Source organism: Mirounga leonina, unplaced genomic scaffold (assembly GCF_011800145.1).
Source record: "Mirounga leonina isolate KUSES-001 unplaced genomic scaffold, KU_Mleo_1.0 Mir_200, whole genome shotgun sequence".
In the NCBI taxonomy this organism is placed as follows: domain Eukaryota; kingdom Metazoa; phylum Chordata; class Mammalia; order Carnivora; family Phocidae; genus Mirounga; species Mirounga leonina.
Window position 1 is genome coordinate 417,367 of NW_023270503.1, and position 27,543 is coordinate 444,909.

The 27,543-nt window shown below is 38.8% G+C and overlaps 2 protein-coding genes and 1 long non-coding RNA gene across 4 annotated transcripts; 2 read left to right on the plus strand and 1 right to left on the minus strand.

The window, feature by feature from the left end:
- Nucleotides 1-591: 591 nt before the first annotated feature.
- On the minus strand, nt 592-27,543 carry LOC118025190. Of its 2 annotated transcripts, XR_004683251.1 has the most exons (4): nt 27,444-27,543; nt 8,650-10,097; nt 3,132-3,256; nt 592-2,219 (listed from the first exon to the last, which is right to left on the minus strand). It is a non-coding gene; the product is annotated as an uncharacterized LOC118025190 (long non-coding RNA). The 2 variants fall into 2 exon arrangements; XR_004683250.1 differs by lacking the exon at nt 592-2,219 and having other exon boundaries at nt 2,887-3,256.
- On the plus strand, nt 2,195-17,007 carry SPATA22 (spermatogenesis associated 22). Its single transcript, XM_035027519.1, has 9 exons — nt 2,195-2,225; nt 3,519-3,632; nt 5,389-5,517; nt 7,418-7,478; nt 7,607-7,702; nt 10,275-10,617; nt 13,111-13,240; nt 13,689-13,786; nt 16,816-17,007. Exons 2-9 carry the CDS (start codon nt 3,590-3,592, stop codon nt 17,005-17,007), a joined length of 1,092 nt encoding a protein of 363 aa, XP_034883410.1. The 5' UTR covers nt 2,195-2,225; nt 3,519-3,589.
- LOC118025183 (olfactory receptor-like protein DTMT) lies at nt 22,204-23,143 on the plus strand. The gene has a single exon (XM_035027523.1). It carries the CDS (start codon nt 22,298-22,300, stop codon nt 23,141-23,143), a length of 846 nt encoding a protein of 281 aa, XP_034883414.1. The 5' UTR covers nt 22,204-22,297.

Genomic DNA, 27,543 nt, shown 5'->3' on the forward strand with positions numbered 1-27,543 from the left:
TCCAGCAACCCTCAGCTTGTTTCCTGCGATTAAGAATTCCTCATATCAGTGAGGTCATATGATACATGCCTTTCTCTGTTTGACTTATTTCGCTCAACATAATACCCTCCAGTTCCATCCACGTCGTTGCAAATGGCAAGATCTCATTCCTTTTGATGGCTGCATAATATTCCATTGTGTATATATACCACCTCTTCTTTATCCATTCATCTGTCGATGGACATCTTGGCTCTTTCCACAGTTTGGCTATTGTGGACATTGCTGCTATAAACATCGGGGTGCGTGTACCCTTTTGGATCCCTACTTTTGTATCTTTGGGGTAAATACCCAGTAGTGCAATTGCTGGATCATATGGTAGCTCTATTTTCAATAAAGTATTTGTTTTTAATGAGAAATCATTTTTGGTGTGTGTGTGTGTGTGTGTGTGTGTGTATCAGGTCAAAATCTGTTTCCCCAAAGCTTTTAGTCATATTTAAAAATCCCTTTTTGGAACCATGACAACTAACAAGCCTTTTTAGACATTTTATTGTGTGAAATCTTCTCTTATCCAGATTAAATGAAGACACAATTCCTTCAAACTTATTCCTTAGTTTGGCATTCATACTTATTTTCCTCCTTTTTTTTTTTAAGAGGGGGGAGGGGCAGAGGGAGAAGGAGGGAGAGACTCTTCAGGCAGGCTCCACACCTAGTGGGGCACCTGATGTGGTGCTCGATCTCACAACCCTGAGATCACGACCTGAGCCAAAGTCAGGAGTCCATCGCTTAACCGACTGAACCACCCAGGTGCCCCTCATTCTCCTTCTTTTGACTTAATCTTATAAAATTTGACCCTCCAACAATGCAAGGTTTAGGAGTGCTGACCTCCAAGCAGTTGAAAATCTCTGTATAACTTTTGATTCCCCAACAACTTAAATTGCTAATAGACTACTGTTGACTAGAAGCCTTACCAAGAGTCAATTAACACATTTTGCATATGTATTATATACTGTATCCTTACAATAAAGTAAGCTTGAGAAAAAAAAGTTACTAAGAAAATCGTGACAGAAAATACATGTACAGCACTGTACTCTAAAAAAGCCATAGATCACTGGGCCTGCACAGTTCAAACCTGTGTTGTTCAAGGGTCAACTGTATTAATATGTCTCACGGCTTCACAGTCCTAGGCCTGTACTAATAACCTTCCCTCCATCTCTAGACCCTCCGCGTTTCTGTTCACCTATCCCCGTCTTCAAATGGTCAGAAGTTATAGTAACAAAAAAACACGTCTTGGACGCCACAGACAGAGCTAGGATTACTATTTCTGGCCTGTAGTAAATATCCGGTAAATGGCAGCTACTCTTGTCAAATAAAGGCTAACATTCACTAAACATTTACGGCGTGCCAGGCCTGTTCACTTTCCCTTCTAACACTTCGAGGGTAGTTGATCAGACAGTCGTCGCCGTTTTACTGAGGAGGGAAAGTAGGTTGAGAGAAGGTAAAGAGCCTGCCCAAGACCGGGGGCCAGGAAGCGACCGCCCGGCGCGGGAGGACCGGAGCCGCGGTCACCGCACCGCTGCGTTTCTCGTCGGCCTCAGGCGCGTCTTCTCTCCGCTGAGCGCACACAGCCCAGGCCCAGCCTTAGCGGCCGCTGATTCGCAGGGCGCGCTTCTGAACCGGCCCGGCCCTCCCACTGAGGCCCCGCCAGGAGACTTAATTCCCAGCCCCGACCCGCAAGGTGAAGCTAGGCCTATGACCTGGTTTTGAGGCCTGTGGCCTTTGAATTACTCTCTTCTAGGTGAACTCCCAGCGTCTCACAAACTGACCTCTAGAACCTAAAAAATACGTGTGTTTCCAAGGGGGGAGGGGGGCAGGGAAGTGTTGGGCGGCCAGTCCTGGGTACGCCTCCGCAGTGAGCACAAACAGCTTTGTCCCTAGAGCCGTTCCTGCGCCGCGTACTGCACAGCTGTGAACGGGAGGGCAGGTGCGTTAACGTTCTCGTTCCTGAGACAGGCGGCATGTGTCCTCCTCGCCGTCCACGGAGCGGACGACGCCATCGCGCCACTGACCCAAAGGTGGGTGGCCCCTGCGCCTGCGCAGTTGGAGGCGCGGGAGGCGGCGCGCCTGCGCAAAGCTCGACTTCTCGCGCTTTTTCGGAGGCCGGGAAGTAGGCGGTGGCTGACTGGGGTGTGTCGGCGACGGATGGCAGGGCGGCCGGCGAGGGTTATTGGAGGCGTGCGAACCTGAAGGTGGAAGTTGCGTGTCGTGTTGGCTGGAGGGCCAAGGAGGGAAAGACCTATTGTCCCTAGTTACCAAAGTGCCCCAGTCCCTGCATCAGTAGAGGTCGTTGGAAGAGAACTTACCCCTGACTGGACCGCCCGGGAGGAGCCATAGTAGGCCCTCCTGGCCTCCGTTTGAGGCAGAGGTCTTTGGGGGGGTGGGGGGTGGGGGTGGTGTGTGTGTGTGTGTGTGTGTGTGTGTGTGTGTGTGTGTGTCGTACTTGGTTGATTTTGTTTGCCTGGTACTCAGAAACGTAATAGCCCTTGGAGGCGCCTCTAGGTTCGGGGTGTGCGTTGCATTGGTACCTCTATGATGAGAAGACGTTGCGGAACCCCTGCTTGCTTCCTAGGGTGACATCACGAATATTTTCTAAAGGGCCTGCCACGTCCGGCTTCAAGCCCGAGATGTGGAACCAAAGCAGAAATAGTCCCTGCCCTTACGTTTCCCAAGTTTCATTTCTTTAAATGATATTTGGACACTAATGTTTACCTCAGTATGATTTATATTGTTGCTTAGTTGTGTTCATGTCTGTTTTCCTCATTGGATAGTGAATTTAGGAGCAGAAATCACCTTATTAAGTTTGTGTTTTGCCTTTTCATGTAATAGTTAAGTGTTTGTTGAATTAAATTGGGATTGAAATATATTAGGAGGCTAAACACGGAAAAAATTACAACGTATTTTGTTGTAGAAGAAAAAAAGAAAAAACTTCTTTCACTTGTTGGAGTTATATAGACACTAAATAGAAACTTATCATTACAATTATTATAGATATTGAGGCCTTAGTCTTTGGTATTATATAATACAGGGATCTCAAATTAATGGCCGAAGCAAGCGATCTGCACAGTGTTTTAAAGTGAGATAGCGCGTGTTCTCACGTGGTTCGTTCCGTTGTTTGTGTTTCCTCCGTGGCCTTGTAAGCACACCAGTTTGCCAGTGTTCGTAGTCCATTTCCCTCTGTATAAATCTGGTTCAGAACTGTTGTTATTGTGGGTCCTTGGTCCTGGAATACATATGTAGAGTGTGTGAAAATCCATGTATGTTTAGGAAGCAACGTTATAGCCGCCTTAGTCCTAACCAATTTCGAACAGAGTTGGAAAAATAGATTATATTACAAATTCTTACTCGGGAAGCAAGATTCTGTAAAGTGATTCCCTTATCAGGTTTGAAACCGTAGTGTTAAATCATGATTTCAGTAATTACTAGGCTGAGAATTTGATTTTTTTTGTTGATACAATTTGAGTTGCAAATTTCTTTCTTTGAAGATTTAGTCAGACAACTTCATTTGTAAATTTGGAATGCTAAAGAAAAGTTACAGACTTTGATATTGAAGGAAATGAAGAGAAACCTAAGTGAAAATTCAACTCGAAGTACAGCAGGTATTGAAGAATTTTATTGTTTGATTTTATTTATTAAATTTTTATTTTAAATTTTGTGTATTTTTATATACCATGTAAACCATGTGTAGTTTATAGATGGAATGTTTTGGAAGGAACTTTTTAAAAAGATTGAACATGTAGTCTAGCCTCTTTACTTTTTAGGTCCAAGGAAATAAAATAACTTAGTCAAAACATTTAGTGGCAGAGGTGGGAGTAAAATGAAACATTCCTGGATTTACCCTAGTATTCTTTCTACAAACTCTGTGTGCTTGAGTTGTTTTTCACTTTTAAGCTGAAAACAAAGAAACTGATTTATTTCTATTTGTATTTGTGACTTACTTAAAATATTTCCAGAAGCACTTCTGTCTCCCTAACAATTTCCCCTACCATTTCTGCTTTCCCAATTTATTAGTAAAAGGACAGAGGGTAAGAATGAAGAGAACCAGGGGAATGGTGATAATACACAGTGTAGACAGTAATAACTATTTATGGTGGCTGTGTTGTATTCTAGCCATTTAATTATATGTATTAATTTATTTAATCCTTACACCAGCCCTCTGGGATAGGCATTATTATTATCATTCCTGTTTTCCAGATGAGAAACTAAGGCACAGAGAGGTTAAATAAGTAATTTATGAAGTGGTAGAGCCAGCATTTGAACCTAGGAATCTGGCTCTAGTGTCCATGCTCTTAATCCCTGTATTATCCTGCTTCTCTGGGTATGTCATAATAGCACAATGAGTTGAGGAGATTGCCCAAATTTATACTTCAAAGTTGTGATTCAAAACCAGGCAATCTGATTTCAGAGCTCACATAATTTTCCCAACCTTTTATCAGACAGTTATCACAGAGTCTGTGTTTTTCCCATAGTACGAGTGTTGATGGACCAGCTAGAGTATGATCTCGTGGCAAGATATCTGAACTGAGATTTAGGAAGCTTGGGTCCTATCTAGGCACTGTGCAAGGTTTTTGGACCCCCTTTTTTTTGTCTGAGATCCCTTCTAGTTTTAGTGTTTATAAATTCTGACTTTTGTCTTGACTTGAGATCCCAGGCCTCCCATCTGGAGGGCTTGGAGGTAATATTTATTTATCCCTCATGTGGATTGAATATTATCACTTTAAGCATTCTGAAGATGATCCACAGAAAATATGCATTACAGACACCTGGAGTGCATGTTAAAATTGCAGAGTTTTGGATTCCAAACTAAATCTGTTGAAATAAAATTTATGAGAGTGGGGTCTAGGAACTGGCATGTTAAGCACAATTCCATGTAAATCTTAGTCAAACTAAAGTTGGAGAACCATGGCCCTAAAGATTGTGCTGTCATAATCCAAAGAGTGGTTAGGATTTTGGAAAGCATGGGTCAGAGTTTGGTTCTCCCTCACCTCTATTGTACTTGAAGGGCCCCCTCCAGTTGACATGGTAATAAGCAAGCACAGAAAGGAAATAGGGAAAACAAAAAGTGGATTTGGAAATGGTTGGGGGGTGAGGAAGGAGATGGGAATTACTTCCATGCAAGAGGAATTAAATCAGCGTTAATGTAGAACAAGAAAGGCGTTTTTATAGAGACAAATGAGGTTATTTGGGACCTTAAAAAGAACATAAAAATCAATCCAAAGATGTAGAAATATATCTGTAATAAGTATAAAATTAACATATAGAAGTAGACAAATTAAAGTTGTTATTATACACAGTTAATTCTATAACTGGATCTATTTGCTATTGTGTACTAATTTATTGGTACATTCAATTTAGGCTGTTTGCCTGTACCATTGTTCAATCAGAAAAAGAGGAATAGACAGCCATTAACATCCAATCCACTTACAAATGATCCAAGTATCAGTACTGCTTCTGACAATTATGATTTCCCTCCTCTACCACCAGGTAAGAAAATAAGGTGAAAATTTTCGGAAAATAGGAATTAGGATTATAGAAAATTATCATTTTTATTTTATTATAATGGAAATAGAAAGTTTATTTTTTTTCTTCTTTCCCCTATCCAAATATAGGGATTACTTGGCTCTTTCTGAACATTCCAGTACAGTAGTTTGAGTTTCCTTGTCTACAAGGGTGGCTTAGCATTTAAATAGAGTATCTTAGATCTGGAGCCTTTGTTCTAATGAAGTTGTAACCCACATTGTAAAGATTTGTTTTTTCTTTTTCAAGATATATGGATATTGTGACTTAGGCATGTGGTGATAAAGAATGGGGAAGCTCAAGTTGCCTCAGGAATTGGGATATGTGTACACATGAACACATGAAAAATGGGAGAAAATTTAGACCTTAGGAAGGGTAGAAGCCTAAAATTTCTCCTGCTTGGCTTTTTTCTCTTCTGATAGCATTTTGCCTTTTTTCATTTGTTGCTTTGTTTCTCTCATCCAGTTGGCTTCCTTATAGCTTTAACTAGCCCACGAACTAAATTGTCCTTGCTGGAAGTTAACATAGCCTTTTAGTTCTAGTTCTCAGAGTCCACTGTTGACTGCCTTCTGTATCTGTTGATTAAATCCTAAAGATAGCCTTTGGTTCAGCACATCTTTTTAAGTAAGGTCACTAAAATTCTGGTTTAGCTTTATGATTAGGCCTCTCATCTCTGCAACAATTAGCTGTGGTGGTGGGTGCTGAGCGGTCTTAATATTTGCTGACTTTTTTTTTCTCTTCAGAAGAAGGCATGGACAGGCAGGCGTTCTGAAATATATTTGGTATATGCTGATTATATACATTTATATATTTTTGAGGATACTTTAAAAACCTTTAATAGGATTTTTTGCAACTAGAATTTTAAAATTTCTCTCTCTCTCTCTATATATATATCTGTTAATTTCATCCAGCATTTGTTAATTTCATCCAACCATAGGCCTTAGTCTGCTTGTAAATCTATAATTATTTTCTTTTTTTCCACATTTGAGGAATTCAAACTAGGACTTTTATATTATTTTCATTTTTATCTATAAAAGATAAAAATTCACATGGATGTACATAAATGGGCATTTATCTGGTCATCCTCTGCCATCTTAAAAAATTCTCTGACATTTAAAATATTTTTATAAATAGCGTGAATGTTGGCTTTGAAAAATAACAACAGTTGGAGCTACTCCATAGGGAAATGTTCATCCTCGTGAATTACTGAACTGTCCAAGCTCTGAGCAGTATTACTATCTGTCAGAGATATAATAAGATTCTTACATTGGGTAAGAGATAGGGCTAGATCAGTGTTTTTCAAATTTTTGTCTTGATCCATAAGTCTGGTTGAGAACCAATCTTTAAAGAAGGAAATAGAAGTGAATAGAGTAGAGTAGAAAATGTCAGGGTGCATCACACATGGTAGGGATACAAATTGGTATTGCAGTTTTGTTATGTTCTCTCTCCTTTGTCTTTCTCTTTCTCTCATGCACACCATGCATGTGTGTTTGTGTGTGTGTGTGTGTGTGTGTATGGTCTGGGCTATGGTGTACTTTTTGCTGTGGGTTGGGATCAAAATATTTAAGAAACATTGATTATACTGAATTCATGCTACAGAGTACAAGGTACCACACTAGAATTGATCATGGAAAAGATACAGATTAACTATTACCTTTGTTTAAAATACAATGGGAAAGAAAGACATCTATAAAAATTAATAAGACAAATTCCACAACAAAGTACTGTTGAAGAACATATCCATATCTTCCAAGTCCTTTTCTTCTGTAGGCTTTTAGTTTTCTACCAATTAAATAAGTATGAAATAATTATTTTTTTTTAAATGCTACCTATCGTACTTTTGTCTATGCTATCTCTATCTTTTGAGATTGGGCCTGGGAAGCTGTGGATCCAGAGTTGCCTCCTTTAATGAAAACAATGAACACAGGGTAGGTGGAAAACTATACCAGTAACTGTAGTGTCTGTTGCTGACTGATGTTATTCTTCATTGTATATTGTACATTTCTCACTTTGGAAACAAACTATTAATATTTAATAAGACATGTTTCCTTGAAAGGCAAATACCACATTCAGTTTCTCATCCTCTGAGAAGTCAAGATTCTGTGTGTAAGTCTATTCAATCAAATACTGAAAGAAGCAAGAGTCATTGGAGGTGAGTTTACTTAAGATTTTTCTTTCTTCTATTCCTTCTTCTCTTTCCCCTCTTTTTCTCTCCTCCATTCCCTCCTCCTTCATCTCTTCTTCCTTTCTCAGGCAAAATTACATTTAGGAAATTTTTATACTTAATAGTATAAAAACATAGCAGTATTATCTTTGTTTTATAAAAGAAGTTTAAAAATGCTATATAAAACTTTAAAAATAGGCAGATTTGTCAGTGAATATGTTTCCAAAGAATTCCTCATTTTATAATGAAATTTCTGCCAATATTTATCATCATGCTGTGGATCATTAATAATCTAACTGACAGTAGGTGAAGAGTCAGGAATAACTGTATTTTAGTGTTGGATATATTTAGAAATTGACAACCAAATAGAATGGTCAATCTCACCCTAGTAAGACAGTCAGCTCCATGGTAAACAGAACAGAGTAAGAAAGAAAGATGATGACCAAAATGCATATGCATAAACAGTGATAGGTGCTCAGGAAATGAAGATGACCATCAAGGAAGATGGTGAGGATGCTTCTGGATCATTGCCGTAAGAATCTAAGTTTAATCCCTAAATATGATGAAAAAATAAATAGATAGGGAAAGGACATGCATTATTTGTTAGGTTGGATTTTAGTATTCTTGAGTAACTAGTAACTACTGAAGGAAGTAATTTTGGGAACAAAGTATTAGAAAAACAACATCAAACATGTATCATGTATCAGTCTTGTTTAGTGCTTTGATATGTTATTTTAATAATCCTTACAACAATCCTGTAAAGTTAATATTACCTTCACTTTTATTAGAGATACCATTTTTTTTAAAGGGGAGAAACTTTTAATAAAGCAGTTAATAAATACATCAAAATAATATATATATTTTAAAATTAGTTTTGATCATGCTAGTTTCCTCAGAACCAGTTAGTTACTTTCTTTAGGATCAGGCCTTATTACCTAGGCCATTCAGTGGTTTGAGATGGTCCTTGGAGGCACAGTTTCAGCTGCAGGTCCTGTAAGAAAATCCGTTCTGACTAGCATTAGAGAATTAGGTAACATTGTAATCTGGACAGGCAGTCAGTATTAGATATTCCAGTTTGAAATCATAGATAATCTATCAGATAGTTGGAATATAACAACAGAAAATCCAGGGACAAAAACCATTTGAAAACCCAAGTAGGCAGCTGGATCTCCTGAAGCTCTTTTAACTGGTTCTCTGCTTAGCTTTAGAATCAACTTAAGCGCCTTTCATGGTTGATGCTGAGGACCTGGCTGAGCTGGATGGCTGCTGAAGCAGCATCTTTGTGTGGGCTCACCCAGGAAGGTCAAAGGACTGTGGTTCTTCCAGGGCTTGTCCCCAGGCCAGGAGCACCTCCTAGACAAAGATGTGGGAGGAAGTTGCAAATGCGTTGTTTATCAGTAAGGAGTTGTAAGTGGAAAGAAACTTTTCTAAACTGAATAATAAATGTGATTTCTATAGCCATGAGAGAGGAAAGGCAAAATTTGGTTTCTGTTCTCTCTATTGAAAATAAAATTGCTGTCATATGAAGAGGTGATCAATGTAGGACAAATTTTATGGAGGTGTATCAGGCAGTTAGTTAATAAAAATACTAGTAATATTTTTTCCTGAATATTGTGATGTTTATGATATTTATCAACTTTTAAGTTTGAAGTTATTCATGATTTCTTTTCTCATTATTCTCATACCTAATTTTGTACCTAATTTACTTAAGAAGGCTGCCCACGTTATACAAGCTTCAGGCCCCATACAGTCTGGACTTGTGCCTGGTCACTAGGGAACCTGGACTTTTCTTTGAATTATTTTCTCTAACAAGGGATGAGTTGTATTATTTGCCCCCTTGTAATACTGGTGATATTTTCAGGAAAATTATCCAGAAATAAGAATTTGTGACCTGGACTAGTTTCTCCCTGTGGAACTCTTAACTGGTCTGCTTAGAAATTATACTTTTGATTTTGGCCTCATTAACATCATGTTCTCATCAGCTAATATAATTCACTTAGATTAATGTAGCTACTAAAATGTTGCAACAGATTCATAAATTGGGCTTTTAAGCTATGTAGTAAAAGTACAAAATTTCTAATCAAATAGTTATCTACACTGCCTATGTTTATTCTCCTTGTGATTTAAACTCACCTATAAGCCATAGTTTAACTTGTTAAAATTTTACTTTGTAGAAAATTTTAAAATAAATGTATAAAGAAGCAGGCAAATGTCCTCAGAATCTTACCACTCAGAGACAACCACTATCCTATGAAAGCTTAATAGTTTAAAAATATACTTTATAGCACTGGACTCTGAGTTGGGAGACTAGGATTCTCTGGGTTCCAGATTGACGGTTGTTGTATAACTTCAGGCAAGTTACTTCCTCCCTCAATTTCGTCACCTAAAAAGAGAGGTATAATGTATTGTAGGGTTGTTGTGATAATGTATTTGGAATTTCCAACTAGTCAGTAGTTACAAAGTACTTTATAAACCATAATTTTTCACTATTAATTTTTTAAAAGAAAAAGTATATAGAAACAAACTAATACTAATTAAAAAAAAAACAAACCTATTACAGCTACAGGGATGACAACAAAAATTCCAGCTGGAAAACTTGGGATAGAAATGATGTTAGGCCTCAGTGCAAAAGAACAAACCTGGTGGCAAATGATGGAATAAATTCTTGTCCGAGGAGTTGGGGAGCTCAACAAGGGAAACAATTAAGAATATCAGAACCTCCTAACTCATCTCACCAAAGAGAAGCTGAAGTACTCAGACAAACATATTCGTCAAAAATACCTGGCTCCACAATGAGAGGTCTAGACAAAAACAGTGTGTTACACGCATTTAAGCCTAATTTTCAACAAAATCAATTTAAGAAGAAAATGTTGGATGATATTTCAGAAAAAAGCACTCTCAAGGTAAACTTTTAAATATGGGTCATTTACATTTAAAAATGAGATAAATAAATATTTAGATTACAGAGATGAGAGCATTTAAAATCAATCTTATGGCATGCATTACATGGTTAACACAGATATCTAGTCCCATTGGCATATATGAATGTTTCCAAAATATTTTCTTAAGGATTGTGAATGGCTGCTCTTTTTTGTAGTTGCCTTAGAGTGTCCTACTGGGTTTTGAATTTCACTGTTGACTGATTATTGAGATGATGAGAGTTTATCCATTACTTACAGAAATTCTCCCAGTTCTTCATGTGTCAGTCTAAGTTTTTTATAACAGCGGTCAGCAAACTCTTTTTGTAAAGGGCCAGATAGTAAATATTTTTTTACCTTACAGGTCATATTGTCTCTTACGTATACCACTCAACTCTACTATTGTAGCTTGAAAGCAGCCATAGACAGTTCATAAGTGAATAGGTTTGGCTGTGTTCCAGTAAAAGTTTACAAAAACAAACCACAGGTTAGATTTGGACTGCAGGCCAGAGTTTATTTTACCTTTCCAGCTTCATATTCCACAATCTACAAATTGTAGCCAAAAATGGCTATATACTAGCCATTTCAGACCCTTCACAATTCTCTGAACATGATATGCCATCTAATAGGACTCTGCTTTGGTTTATATTTTTCCCCATACCTGTACATCAGCCTTACTTCCTCCTTTCACCACTCCTTGCTCTAATTGTTCTTTGTAAATATCTTTTATATATTTTGTGTGCTGGTTGTTCACTACCTTCCTTTCCTTGTCCCGTGGCCCAATAGATTATTTACTCTCCACTCTTCTCTATGCTCTGGAAGTCTGAGTTGTCCTACATCTTGCAGCATCCTGAGGTCCCTAGGCTAGCTCTTGTTAGGGGTCAGCCAGTGGGAGTCACTGGCAGGAAATGAGAGGGTGGAGAGAGAGGTTGGGTTTTCCCATTTTCTCCCTGTTTAAATGTTGTGTTGTAGGCAGTAGCTGTCCCTAAATGATACAGCTCTTCTATGAGTCCAGCCTTCACAGGTGTGGTAATTCTATTTCTTTCCCTTGCCCTTTCAGCCTAGGAATGACAGAAATCTCTTACTGTTGTTAGTCTTTGAGGGCTTAAGTACCCTGGTTGTTCTGCCCATACACCTGTAAGAAGTCTTTTCAACAAGCCATTGGGGTAAATTTTTTTTTTTTTTTTTTTTGCTAAAAATCTGACTAATGCAGCATATATCATAGTGGCTTGCTTGCTTGCTTGCTTTTCTTTCTTTCTTATGTCCCACTTTACCAGTATTATTTTTTTTAAAGAGCAGGGGGAGAAGCAGAGGGAGAGGGAGAAGCAGGCTCCCTGCCAAGCCAGGAACCCGATGTGGTGCTCGATCCCAGGACCCTGGGATCATGACCTGAGCTGAAGGCAGTCGCTTAACCATCTGAGCCACCCAGGGGCCCCTTATAGTGGCTTTCAACCTTATGTTTCCTTGTACAAAAGAATGATACACTGTAGTTACCTTAGTAACTTTATGGCAGTAGCTATTTTGGTTAGGAAGGGGAGGAGGAGGGAAGGTGACTGTAGTTAGAAAAAAAAGTCCCATCAAGTGTTCTTTGATGTGCTCCTACCCTCACAAAGGAAAGTGCCCTCTTTCCCCCTGGGAAATTAGTACCTTGACATACTGTATTCTAAGTTGATCTTTAAAAATGACAGACACATTCTCATCTTAGGGCCTTTATACTTTGCTATTCCCTCAATCCTCACTTAACAACCTATTTAATAAATTATGAACATGCAAAAAAATTACTTCTGTACATTATGGTAATAGTTTTCATAATAATCATTAATCATTATTTTATTTTGCTTAAACTTATCAATAAAATTTTAATGTTTTACTTCAAAAAAAAAACAACCTATTTAATAATTCCTGTTTCTCTTTATCCTTTCACCCTGTTTTTTTTTTATTCATAGAATATATCAATTCCTGACATTCTATTGTGTATTTATTTGTTTTCTGAATACTCCATTAGAGGGCAAGATCTGTGAGATATCTTGTCTGTTTTGTTCAGTGTTGTTTTCTCATTATCTATATTTGGCACATAGTAAATGCCAGTAAGTACTTTTAGAATGAATGAGTGAATGTGTCTGGCTCACTCTTAGAGTGTGAACACATTAGGGAAAGGAACTGTGTTTTACTCACCTGTGTTTGTCAGAGGATTAGCACACGATGCTTTAAAAATATTAAATGAATACACAAATGAGTGAGTGAATGTCCAGACAAATAATTCTCTTCTTGGTTTATTGTCTCCAAGTACATCCTAGTTTCTCCTCCTATAAAGTGCTAATGATGTCTTTTAAATTTAGGGGAATAACTGTACTAAAGTTTTCAATATTTTTTTACATATTTTATACATAAGGACCTAGAATCTTTTCATGGAAAGTGAAAGAGTATGATGAAAAAAATGAAAGGTTTTTCTAATGCTATGTTTTTATTTTTCAAAAGGAAGGCTCATTGTATCAGTTAAAGCTTAAGGAAAAAGATAATTCTTTAAGAATTATATCTGCAGTTATTGAAAGCATGAAGTACTGGCGTGAACATGCACAGAAAACTGTACTTCTTTTTGAAATATTGGGTAGGTATAGTACTTCAGAAAACCTCAGTAATACTATTTGGACAATAGTTTTGAATGTCTATAGGAATACCTAGGGGATCTGAAAAATAAAATTTGCAAAAGGAGATTATGGTTTATGAGGATTTTCTTTACTTCCTGGATTTGTTATTGATTTGTGTGACTTAAGATATATTTGGTTATTTATGGTAGTATTCTTCTGATTCATAATGTTAAAATGTGGAAGACTGTTACAGGGGCTCTGACTTAACCCCTGAGGATAGGGCCTCAGTTTTGTTTTTCTTAGTATAAAACAGCTTCAGAGATACTATTCCCTCTTAAGATGTTGTCTTTATTATTGTATAAATAAAACTAGAAGAGCTTGGTGTAGGAATAAATATTACTTCTCACTGTTAAATTTTATTTGCATTTTACCAACCCTGATTTTCTCCCCTATTTTAATGTTGTTTAGCTGTTCTCGATTCAGCTGTTACACCTGGTCCATATTATTCAAAGACTTTCCTTATGAGAGATGGGAAAAATACTCTGCCTTGTGTATTTTATGAAATAGTGAGTATTTGTTTAAATATTCTTTGCAAAGCCTGTGCCAACAAAACATGCAAATGCGGGCTACAGTTCCATTGTAGTAGAAATTCTGTTAACAATTTGGTAATACTTTCAAAATTCTGTTTGGTTTTAGTTCTGACTTACAAAAGTTTATTTGTTCAGGGGCGCCTGGGTGGCTAAGTTGGTTAAGCGGCCGCCTTCGGCTCAGGTCATGATCCTGGGGTCCTGGGATCGAGCCCCGCATCGGGCTCCCTGCTCCGCGGGAAGCCTGCTTCTCCCTCTCCCTCTGCCTGCCTCTCTGCCTACTTGTGCTCTCTCTCTCTCTATCTCTGTCAAATAAATAAATAAAATCTTTAAAAAAAAAGTTTATTTGTTCAGCTAATATAGATAACCTACTATGTGCCAGGTGCTGTGCTAGATGCAAGGGATACAAAGTGGAATGTAAGTGCTAAACAGCTCTTTCTCTCAAAGAGTTTATTATGATTTCAGATAGAAAGAGTTACATAAGTGTTACACTGTGGTATGATAAATGGTAGGTAGAGGTATGTACAGTGTGCTATAAAAGTAGATAGGAAGGATGGGGCAGATCAGAGAAAGATTTTTGAAGAATGTAGTAACTTATCTTACGTATTTAAAGAGGAATAAATGAAGCCAAAGTGTGTTGGGAGAGGGGAGAGGTGGGAGGAATGCATTCTTAGGTGAGAGGGCAGCATATGCAAGGACATGAAGCTGAGAGCATAGATTGTAGAGGAAACTGCAAGTAGTTAATAATCACCAGAGTGGGAAGGATAGTGGTTCTGAAGTTGGAGGAAGGCAGGGAGTGGGCTGGAATATAGGAAAGACTCTTGGTGACAAAGGTTGACACCTGAGGCTGCAGGTGACAAAGGAGGCTGGAGATTTTGTAAAACTTATATGCTTTGCAGAAGAGTTCGGTATTAATTCTGAAATTGTCCTTAAATCTGAAATCAGGCTTGGATTCCAGTTTTACTCCACCATTTACTAGCTATATGACCTTGAATAAGCTGCTTAAATTTCCTGAGTTTTTTTAACCTGTAAAATGGGGAGACTAATTCCTACTTTGAAAAGTTGTTATGGAGGTTAGATAATAAAATATATGAATGTACATCTTCTGATACATAGATGATCAAGAAATAGTAATTATATTATTAATTTCTATAATATCTTTAATGCTTATTTTTTCTAGTCTGTTAAGTTTATAAAAATCTTTTATTGAAGTATAACATATACCTAAAAGTTTACAAATCATAATTGTACAGTTCTATGAAGTACCTATGAAATATCACAAAGTGAACATTACTAAGGCTAAGAAATAAAACATTGCTGTCACCCTATGCATCCTGTGTCTCCTCCCATTCACTACCTCCTGTCTCCTACCTAAAAACAACTACTATCCTGACTTTTAATATCACAAATTAATTGTTTAGTTTTGAACCTTATATAAATAGTATTATATGGTATGTCTTTTATGTCTTTCCCTCAACACAATGTTTGTAAGATTCATCATGTTGTCTCATGTAGCTGTAGTCCATTTATTTATATTTCCATGTACAATATTCTATCGTAACACAATTTAGCTTTCTATTCTGCTGGTGGCATCCAAGTTTCCAGATTTTTTGCTGTTATGAATAATGTTCTATGAATATTCTTGTATATGTCTCTTGTGCATATGCACACATTTCTGTTGAGCATATACCTAGAAGTAAAATCACTGCATCATAGTGCATGTGTATGTTCCAGTATAGTAGTTATTTACCAAAGAATTTTCCAAAGGTTTGTACTTTACACTCTCACAATCAGTGTAGACGAGTTACAGTTTTTCTGCATTCCTATCAACACTTAGTACTGTCAGTCTTTTTTATTTCTGCTATGTGGGTGTTTAGTGCTATCTTACTTTTCTACAGTTCCCTGGTGACTAATGAGGTCAGACACCTTATATGTTTACTGGCTACTTAGATACCTTCTTCTGTAAAGTCTGTTCAGGCCTCTTGTTCTTTTTTTTTCTATTATTGTTTTATCCTTACTGATTTATTGGAGGGTTTTTTTCATGTGACTATTTTGGGTACAAGTTGTTCATCCATTATTTGTATTACAAATTTTTTCTCATACTCCATAGTTTGCTTTTTTAGTCTTAATGATGGATTTTGAGGAATAGAAATTCTTCTTTTTAATATAGTCTTTTTAGCAATTATCAGTACTACCTTTTGTAGCTAGTGCTTTTTATGACCATTTGGTGAAAGCAATTCCAGAATACGTACCTTTAGTTAATGATTGAGAGGATTTGATGCTGGCTGGTCTTCTTCCATTTTACTAGTCCCATGAAAGGCATAGCCCTTTTGGGTCCCAACCCTAAGCCAGGGGTGAGGATGGGAATGGTGACCAGAATCTCTTTTCCTTGGGAGCCTCTGATTCCATTTTTTTATCTCCCAGTCCTAGGAGCCTGTCAAAAGCTCTGCTCAGTTTCTTAGGCTCTCAACTGCCTTGACTATTCTTGACAGATAATCTCAAGGGGGGAAACATCCCTAAATGTCAAGCCCCACTTTGGACTCCTGCCCTCTCCCAGATGGGAGTCTCTCTACTCCCTCACTGCATTGGTATCTCTCTAATGTCTACAAGGAGATTTAAAAATATTTCATCCAGCTATTCTAGTTGTTCTTAGCTAGAGAGTTGGTCTGAACTACCTGTCTGCTGTCTACTGGAAGTGGAACTCCAGCAGTCTAATAAAGTGAATAATTCATGTGCCATTACACTGGGAGTTATTCAGTCTTTTAAGAAGCAACAGCTCACCAGCTTGAAAGAAGTCCTACCCAAGTGAAGGTCTTTCCTCTGTGATAGGGCACCCATATATGCCTAGCTATCATGGTCTTACCAGCGGTGGGGCCCTAAATCAGGTGAGGGAATTACAGCTTTTTGGGGTGATTCATATTTAATTGGTCATATGATTAGTTTTAAAAAACTGAAATTCAGATGAAGTAAAAAAATAACTTCTTTGATATTTATTTTTTTAAAAACAGGATCGTGAACTTCCGAGACTGATTAGAGGCCGAGTTCATAGGTGTGTTGGAAACTATGACCAGAAGAAGAATATTTTCAAATGTGTTTCTGTTAGACCAGCATCTGTTTCTGAACAAAAAACTTTCCAAGCATTTGTTAAAATTGTAGATGCTGAGATGAGGTATTATACTGATACAACGAATGAAATTTAAGTAGTGATAAGGGAAGTTTAAATAGTATAATTTAAAGCATTTTCCTATTATTGTTTAAATGATCATCTCCATGGTTATAGCTGCTGTTCTTTTGTATTTCATTTGTTGAATTAAAATATTTCAATCCTTTTAAATGTGGAAAGAGTTTTTTTTTATGAAAATGGTACATTTGCTAAAATTAAATAACCATTTCTAGATACAAATGCTCAAAATAATAGGAATAGATGCTTATTTAACATGATGTAATAATATCTTTGAGTCAGCCCAAAAGCCAACATCAAGCTTAATGGGGAAATATAGAGACATTCTCACTAAAATCAGGAATAAGACAAGGGTGCCCACTATCAGTACAGTTACTAAGCATTATACTGGAGCTACTAATCTATGCAGTTCATTTAATCATTTCAAATATTTAGTGAGCATATGTAATATATTTATGTATATATTTATATATAATTTGCATTTAATTCTCTATTTCCTTATATCTGTCCTTCTAAAATGCATTTGCACTCTGGTCTTTCCTCTCTACATCCTCTCCCTGCCCTCATTTTAAGATCTCAATTGCTTACCACTCTATGAAACAAACAAGTGGAGAATGATTGTCTCCAGCTTCAAAAACAATCAATCAAGATGGAAGAATCCCTTGGAAGGTATATGAAAGGAGGATGATAGCAGGTTTTTTTCTGGCTTTGCAGTTACTGCCTTATACCAAAGATTCAGTTGTGATGGCAGTTGGGAGATGGCATCCAGAAAGATTGGTGTACACTTCTATAGAATATGGTATATACTTTGAACCAAGAACCCATATATGGTGCTATTTTTCCCATAGCCATGATTTAGGAATCTGGGAATCGAGAGGTGGTAGCAGGACTGACTCTTGTCATTATTAGACCAAATAATATACTCATAAAATTTTTGCTTCCCTGACAATTTTAGGCTGCTTGTTTAGAGAGCTTACTTTCTGTTGTGGTCTGGGTTGCTCAAAATGTAGACAAAATCTTATTATTTGCTAGTAGTTTATTTGGGACTGTTACCTCACAGGAAGAGACAGAGGGATGTAAATAGCCAAGAAAGTACCAATAACTGGGGTGGCTTATTAAGTTGGCTACTACTGGTGTGAATAAGGCTTGATGAAATGCATCATAGAACCGTCCACCTGAGTGAAAATGGGGAGCATATATTCCTTAGCTCCCTACCACTTGTTTTTTTAAGGGTTGGAGCATGGGTCCCGAACTCCCATTTTCAGTGTGTATGTATCAGTATTGAACTGGCTACCAGTGATATTCTACTCCATGGAAGCAGAAAAACCCTATGACAGGATGCAATAAGCAGGTGGAGCAGGCCTGAGGTAATACAGTTAGATTGTATCTCTGTGAAGCTGATCGAAGTCTGCAGAACTGGTTACTGCAGCTGTAGCTGGAATAAAAGAAGATGTCTGAGAGAATCTGAAGTGGGGCACAAGAAGTTTCTGGTACAGCTCCTCAGGAATGTTTCTACCAGGATTGCTTTAATGGTTCTATTCTACAGGAAGCTGAGACTGCCACTTGACCATTTTAGTTTTTTTTGTGTGTTACTGAACCAACAGGCAAAGAAATGAGTTACCATACTATCTGGGGTAATTCAATCCAAATTAACAATAGAAAATTGGATTTCTCTACACAATGTGGAAAGACCATGCCTGATATCCAGGAGTACTCTTTGGAGTACTCCTTAGTAAAAGTTAATGGTAAACTATAGTAACCCAATAAAGACATTAACACTGAGGATTCAGACTCCCAAGGAATGAAAGTTGAATGTAAAGAAACATATGTATTTCAGAATGTAAAGCTGAAGTGATACACATAGAGGAAATAAGGAAGAAGGAGTTATAAATATTACCTATGGCCTTATGATCAATACAGAGTAAGAAACAGCTGGAAATGAGGTAATCTGACACATGAGGAGAGTGGTGGCAGGGTGCTATTAAGGCTTCCTACAGAGGTAAGAAGCTAAACACACCTCAATGGAATGAAAATCTGGGCTTCTTTTCTATCTCTGCTTGAGGAAAAATTGAAAATAATCTGGGAGAATTCTCTTTTATTCTAGTACTTTCTATGCATCTGCATATGCTTGGGTCATAGAGATCTGATCTTTGTTTGCTGCAGGTTTATCTCTCCCCTTGAGTATGTTTATGAGAAACTGGATCATGGTGAGAGATTATGGCACCCTGGCAATCTTTCCAAAATATGTGTCTTTCATGGCACTTTGTTCAAAAACCACTGATGACTTCTTCTTGCCCACAAGATAAATCCTCTTACACTGTAAGATATTTTAGGATATTCATGGCCTGGTCCCTGTTCCTTTCTATGGCTTCTCCAACCATTCTCCTTCACCTACCAAAATGTGGGCTCTAGCCCCATGGGACTACTGTCCATTCCCTAAACAGGCAGTGATTAAGCATCCATATATGAACTTCTCTCCTTCCTCACTTTCCCCCAATATAGTCAGGTGTGACCAGTGATGTAATAGTCACTGCTCCAGGACTCAGAGCATTTGTCCTAAGGGTCCTGGGTAATTTCTGTGTCTTTAATGAGTTCCTTTAGGACCTAGGCTCCTCTGGGATCCAGGGCCCCTCAGGCCCAGGGATGTGTAGAACAGGACATGTGAGAAGGAATATTACAGACACAGGTGACAACTACAGAGGCTGTCGCTTCACATGTCTCGATAAATAAGGGGAAATGGGACCTTAGGTTAGGTGCTGGAGTCACCCTCAGACACACTGGGTAAGTTGGGCAGAGAGGGAATGAGCTGGTCCCTTAGGTCCTTCCAACCCAAGGACCTTGCTTTCCCAGGTTGTGTGACGTTCTGCAGGATAGTTCTTCAGGTATGATAATCCTCGTCGTCTTCACCTCCCTGCATCCTGAGACTTCCCCACATTCTGGAACTATTTTGACTGATGTTCACAACAGTTGCATTTAGTCTTTTTTTAATGATAGCATTAATAAATATTGCTATATAAGGCCTCAAGTGTAGAAATTACCTTTATTTCTTCCTTTTCTCCCCAAATTACTAAATCTCAAGATCCATCAGATTCATTTTTTTTTACAGCAATATCGCTGAATCCTGTGGATATAACACAAGGAAATAGTGATGGTGTGGATGTATACTGGGTTGTCTGTTTAGGTTAAAGAGCAGTGTAGTTGAAGGTCAGATTTTCCATGAGTTAGAGGTTATGTCAGGGAATTCTATAATAAAGTGTCAAAAAGTAAGTTTTTGTTCTAAGATGGTTATTTAAGAAGTAGATATTCTAATAAGAGTTTGCTGTCTCTAAAGTTGAAGGAATGCATGTCTCAGCCTGAAGCACAGCCAGTAAATATTTATGAAACATTGGCTATATCCAGGCACTGAGCCAGGTGCTGACACTTCTGCAGTCATGAAGGCAGACGTGGCCTTTCCTGCATGTTTACAATGCAATAGGGAGAACAGCTGGAAACAATCCCCTGGGCATTTAGTGTCTTAGGGACAAGTACAGGATGCTAGGGAAACATAGTAGCAGGTTCTCACCTGGTCTGAGGAGTGGGGACAGGAGAGATACAGCTGAGTAAGTGACATGGAATATGGCTGAAGGGTGAGTAGGAGCAAACAGGGGAAGAGGAAGCAGAGGGAGGAAGATGCTAGGCAGGGGTGGGACAGCAAGTAGAAAAGGCTGGAAGCAAGAAATTGTGCCTTTCAAGTCCAGCATTTCTGGAGAGGTAACTGTGAGTGTCACTATGGGGCCAGGTGAAGCTGTGGAAGTCGGCAAGGGTCAGGTCATGAAGCACCTTTTGTGCAATTCCTTTGAAAGGAATTTTGCCTTTATCTTTTTTTTTTAAGATTTTATTTGAGAGAGAGAAGTGAGAGAGAACAAGCAGGGGGGAGAGGCAGAGGGAGAAGCAGGCTCCCCGTGGAGCAAGGAGCCCTATGAAGGACTCAATCCCAGGACTCTGGGATCATGACCCGAGCCAAAGGCAGATACTTAACTGGCTGAGCCACCCAGGCGTCCCCTGCCTTTTATCTTAAGAGCCATGAGAATCCATGAAGGCATCAGGAAGGATGACGATCAGATTTTCATCTTAGAATGCCACATTGTGAATGAAGTATATTGAAGGAGAGAGTGGGTTTGTTGTTTTTTTTTTAAGATTTTATTTATTTGAGAGAAGAGAGTGTGAGAGAGAGGGCACGAGAGGGGTGGAGGGTCAGAGGGAGAAGCAGACTCCCCACCGAGCAGGGAGCCTGATGCGGGGCTCTATCCCAGGACCCTGGGATCATGACCTGAGCCGAAGGCAGATGCTTAACAGACTGAGCCACTCAGGCGTCCCAAAGGAGAAAGTGTTCAAGTGTGGAAGCAGAGAGATGAGTGAAGAGAGAAGAACCTGTTCCAATAGTACAGATAAGACATGATGTCAGCCCAGCCAGGATAGTGATGCAACCAGATAAGGAGTGGATGAATGAAAAAGAGGTTTAATGTGGCAGAAACTGTAGGATGTGTTGACAGATTGGATATTGAGGATAAGAGAAAGGACAGAAGGAAAGAAAACTCAGGTGTATGAGTTGTGCCTGGATTTCTTTTACTGAGATGTGAGAGACTTGGAGGCACAGATTGGGAGAAGGGCAGGGTGAGATCGTGAGTTTTATTTGTGATTTATTGAACCAAAGATGCTTGTGATTTTATCTGAAGAGATAATCACTAAGCAATTGATACAGTTTCTGACATGATAGAGGTTTATCAATGAGATTTATATGGTGATTTATGCCATGGGAATAGGCCATTCTTTTAGGGCTGCATATGTAGCACTATAAGAGAACAGTATTTAGGAAAAAGCCTAAGGAAACACCAATATATAAGATACTGTTATAGAAGACACCAATCACAGTTACTGAGAATGAAGGGCTGAGAACCGGGATGATTGCACAGAAGATAAGAGATGAGAGTGTTTCAGAAGGGAAGGAAGAGTCAATATTGTTAAATGGTAATGAATGAGAGATGAAAAAAAAGTCTGGAAGTGATTGGATTTAGTGATTTGTTATATTTGTGGTTACAAAATGTTCCGGATAATGAGGGTGAAATCAATTATTGCAGAACAAATTACCATGTATCATAGAAATATGTTTATTTTTATTCAGGTTTATAATGGACACTATTATCTCCTCCTAAAGATACTGAAGACAGAGCATGACAGAAAAGAATCAAACTGTCATCTCAGAATTTGTCCTCCTGGGTCTGCCGATTTATCCAGATCAGCGAGACCTGTTCTATGCCCTGTTCCTGGCCATGTATGTTACCACCATCCTGGGGAACCTTCTCATCATTGTCCTCATTCGCCTGGACTCCCACCTCCACACGCCCATGTATTTGTTTCTCAGCAATTTGTCTTTCTCTGATATCTGTTTCTCTTCTGTGACCATTCCCAAGTTGTTGCAAACCATGCAGAGCCAAGACTCATCCATCCCCTATGCTGGCTGCCTGACCCAGATGTACTTCTTCCTGTTTTTTGCTGACCTAGAGAGCTTCCTCCTGGTAGCCATGGCCTATGACCGCTATGTGGCCATCTGCTTCCCTTTGCACTACACCACCATCATGAGCCCCAAGCTCTGTCTCTCCCTGGTGGTGCTTTCCTGGGTGCTGACCATGTTCCATGCTATGCTACACACTCTGCTCATGGCCAGATTGTGGTTTTGTGCAGACAACACAATCCCCCACTTTTTCTGTGATATGTCTGCTCTGCTGAAGCTGGCCTGCTCTGACACTCGAGTTAATGAGTTGGTGATATTTATCATGGGAGGGCTCATTCTTGTCACCCCCTTCCTCCTCATCATCATGTCTTATGCACGGACTGTGTCCTCTATCCTCAAGTTCCCTTCTGCTAAGGGTATTCACAAAGCCTTCTCCACCTGTGGCTCCCACCTCTCTGTGGTGTCTCTCTTCTATGGGACAGTTATTGGTCTCTACTTATGCCCATCAACTAATAATTCTACTGTTAAGGAGACTGTCATGGCTATGATGTACACTGTGGTCACCCCCATGCTGAACCCCTTCATCTACAGCCTGAGGAACAGAGACATGAAGGGAGCCCTAGGAAGAGTTCTTTTCAAGAAGAAAACTTCCTTCCTTGTATAATGGCAAAGCTGGGGATTTTTACATAATTTTATCAAGTAGATACATTGATATTAATATAGGAATTTTGACCCAGGCTTTTTTTCACTATGAAATTTTCTGTTAAAATGACATACTGTTCTGTTCCATTGATCTATGTGTCTGTTTTTGTGCCGATATTATGCTGTCTTGATTATCACAGCTTTGTAATATAGCTTGAAGCAGGTATTGTGATGCCCCCAGGTTTGGTTTTCTTTTTCAACATTCCCTGGTGATTCAGGGTCTTTTCTGGTTCCATACAAATTTTAGGATTGTTTGTTCCAGCTCTGTGAAAAATCTCAATGGTATTTTGATAGGGATTGCATTGAAAGTGTAGATTGCTCTGGTAGCATAGACATTTTAACAATGTTTTTTTCTTCCAATCCATGAGCATGGAATGTTTTTCCATCTTTTTGTGTCTTTCTCAATTTCTTTCATAAATGATCTGTGGTTTCTACAGTATAGATCCTTTACCTCTTTGGCTAGGTTTATTCCTAGGTATCTTATGGTTTTTGGTGCTATTGTAAATGGAATCAATTCTTTAATTTCTCTTTCTTCAGTTACATTGTTAGTGTATAGAAATACAACTGATTTCTGTGCATTGATTTTGTATCCTGCCACATTGCTGAATTGCTGTATGAGTTCTAGTAATTTTGGGGTGGAGTCTTTTGGGTTTTCCACATAAAGTATCACATCATCTGCGAAGAGAGAGAGTTGACTTCTTCTTTGCCAATTTTAATGCCTTTTATTTCTTTTTGTTGTCTGATTGCTGAGGCTAGGACTTCTAAAACTATGTTGAACAAATGTGGTGAGAGTGGGCATCCCTGTGGTGTTCCTGACCTTAAGGGAAAGGCTCTCAGGTTTTCCCCATTGAGAATATTCATTGTGGGCTTTCCATAGATGGCTTTTATGATACCAGAAGTGGACCCTCAATTCTATGGTCAACTAATCTTTGACAAATCAGGAAAGAATATCTAGTAGAAAAAAGACAGTCTCTTGAATAAATGGTGCTGGGAGAATTGGACAGCCACATGCAGAGGAACGAAACTGGACCATTCTGTTACATCATGCACAAAGATAAAGTCAAAATGGATGAAAGACCTCAATGTGAGACAGGAATCCATCAAAATCCTAGAGAAGAACATAGGCAGTAACCTCTTTGACATTGGCACAGTGGCTTCTTTCAAGACACATCTCTAAAGGCAAGGGAAACAAAAGCAAAAATGAACCTCTGGAATTTCATCAAGAGAAAAAGTTCTGCACAGCAAAGGAAACAGTCAACAAAACTAAGGCAATCCATGGAATGGGAGAAGATATTTGCAAATGACATTACAGATAAAGGACTGGTATCCAAGATCTATAAAGAACTTACCAAACTCAACACCTGAAAAAACAACAACAACAACAACAGCAAACAAATAATCCAGTAAAGAAATGGGCAGAAGACATGAACAGACACTTCTCCAAAGAAGACATACAAATGGCTAACAGACATGAAAAAATGAGTTCAACATCACTAGCCATCAGGGAAATACAAATCAAAACCACAATGAGATACCACCTTACAACAGTTAAAATGGCAAAAATTAACAAGACAGTAAACAACAAATGTTGGCAAGGATGTGGAGAAAGGGGAACCCTCTTATACTGTTGTTGGGAATGCAAGCTGGTATAGCCACTTTGGAAAACAGTATGGAGGTTCCTCAAGACGTTAAAAATAGAGCTACCCTATGACTCAGCGATTGCACTTCTAGGTATTTATCCCAAAGATACAGATGTAGTGAAAAGGGGCACATGCACCCCAATGTTCATAGCAGTGATGTCCACAATAGCCAAACTGTGGAAGGAGCCGAGATGTCCTTTAACAGATGAATGGATAAAGAAGATGTGGTTCATATACACAATGGAATATTACTCAGCCACCAGAAAGGACGAATACCTACCATTTGCATTGACATGGATGGAACTGGAGGGGATTATGCTAAGTGAAATAAGACAAGCAGAGAAAGACAATTATCATATGGTTTCACTCATATGTGGAACATAAGGAATAGCGCAGAGAACCATAGAGGAAGGGAGGGAACTCTGGGAAGAAATCAGAGAGGGAGACAAACCATGAGAGACTCTGGACTCCAGGAAACAAACTGAGGGTTACAGAAGGGAGGGGGTGGGGGAAAGGAGTAACTGGGTGATGGATATTAAGGAGCGCATGTGTTGTGATGAGCACTGGGTGTTAGACGCAGCTAATGAATCATTGAACACTGCATCAAAAACGAATTATGGCAAAAAAAAGCGCGAATTATATACTATATGTTGGCTAATTGAACATAATATAAATAAATAATAAATAAAATGACATACTAAATAATTGTTCAATACGTAAAAGAAGTGGAGTTACGTAGTTGCACTCAGAAAGGGGATCTCAGTGACCTGCCAACAAGGTCTTTCTGTTTGTTATTCCCAGGTGACTCTGAAGAAGCATTATTTTTAAACTTTTAATTGATCTTCCTGTCTCCAGTTGTTAAACAACTAATATATTATGCGCTTATTTTTTTAACTAAAACTCTGCTCTCCGAGGTCAATATTGACTAAAACTCAAGCATCTCACCCCTCTGCTTACCTCTGATAAAATTGGACTTTCATCATTGAATGCAGACTTTTACTTACCTCTTCCCGAACAAGGGTTTGCATTATTCTGTCTCTTAACCTTTTCTCCTCTGATTTATCTTCATGTCTACATTGTCTTTTTGACCTGACCTGAACCTAAAGTGGACTTTCTATCTCATTTGCTACAATAGTTTAGTTTGTCTTTACCTGGGAGTTAACGCATACCTAGGACCTTACAGGTTACTCCCACAGGTATGGGAAAGCCAGAGCCTTGTTAACAGCCTTACTGTTTTTTTGTTTTTTTTTTTTAATTTTTTTATTCTTATGTTAATCCCCTTACATTACAACATTAGTTTTAGATGAAGTGTTCCATGATTCATTGTTTGTGCACAACACCCAGTGCTCCATGCAGAATGTGCCCTCCTAAATACCCACCACCAGGCTAACCCATCCTCCCACCCCCCTCCCCTCTAGAACCCTGTTTGTTTTTCAGAGTCCATCGTCTCTCATGGTTCGTCTACCCCTCCGATTTCCCCCGCTTCATTCTTCCCCTCCCGCTACCTTCTTCTTCTTCTTCTTCTTCTTTTTTTTCTTAACATAGATTGCATTATTTGTTTCAGAGGTACAGATCTGAGATTCAACAGTCTTGCACAATTCACAGCGCTTACCAGAGCACATACACTCCCCAGTGTCTATCACCCAGTCCCCCCATCCCTCCCACCCCACCCCCCACTCCAACAACACTCAGTTTGTTTCCTGCGATTAAGAATTCCTCATATCAGTGAGATCATAGGATACATGTCTTTCTCTGTTTGACTTATTTCACTCAACATAATACCCTCCAGTTCCATCCACGTCGTTGCAAATGGCAAGATCTCATTCCTTTTGATGGCTGCATAATATTCCATCATATATATATACCACATCTTCTTTATCCATTCATCTGTCGATGGACATCTTGGCTCTTTCCACAGTTTGGCTATTGTGGACATTGCTGCTATAAACATCGGGGTGCACGTTCCCCTTCGGATCCCTACTTTTGTATCTTTGGGGTAAATACCCAGTAGTGCAATTAACAGCCTTACTGTTTAAGGGTGTCTCCCTCCTGCTTAGTATTTTGGAATTTTTTTTTTTTTAGATTTTATTTATTTATTTGACAGAGAAAGAGAGATAGTGAGAGCAGGAACACAAGCAGGGGGAGCGGGAGAGGGAGAAGCAGGCTTCTTGCCGAGCAGGGAGCCCAATGTGGGACTCGATCCCAGGACCCTGGGACCATGACCTGAGCCGAAGGCAGACGCTTAATGACTGAGCCACCCAGGCACCCGAGTATTTTGGAATTTTTAAACAAATTTTACATCCATGATCTTACTCTACTCTTATGATGATTCCACAAAGGAATCTTACCACCATCTTAAAAATTGAAAATGTGGAATTTGATGACTTGCCAAAGTCCCAGAATTGGTCAATATTGAGCTTAATTTCTCAGGCTAATTTTAGGGTTTCTTCTTCTCCTTTTCCCCCACCTCAGAAATAAGGGGAGAAACCATTGATTTTTCAGTCTTAACCCCATGCATGGCATTGTCTAGAATTCCAACTTTGGGTGGTTTGTTTCCTATTGTCTCCCCAAGGTGATGGCATCTAAATCCATTATTTTAATCCTTTCATATATTCTGCTTACCGCCACATCTCTATCTGCAGATCTTTCACCAGTTTCCAATTTTTATTTTCATCTTCACAGTAGACATCTCCCCTTGATGCTCTATGAGCACTTCAATCTT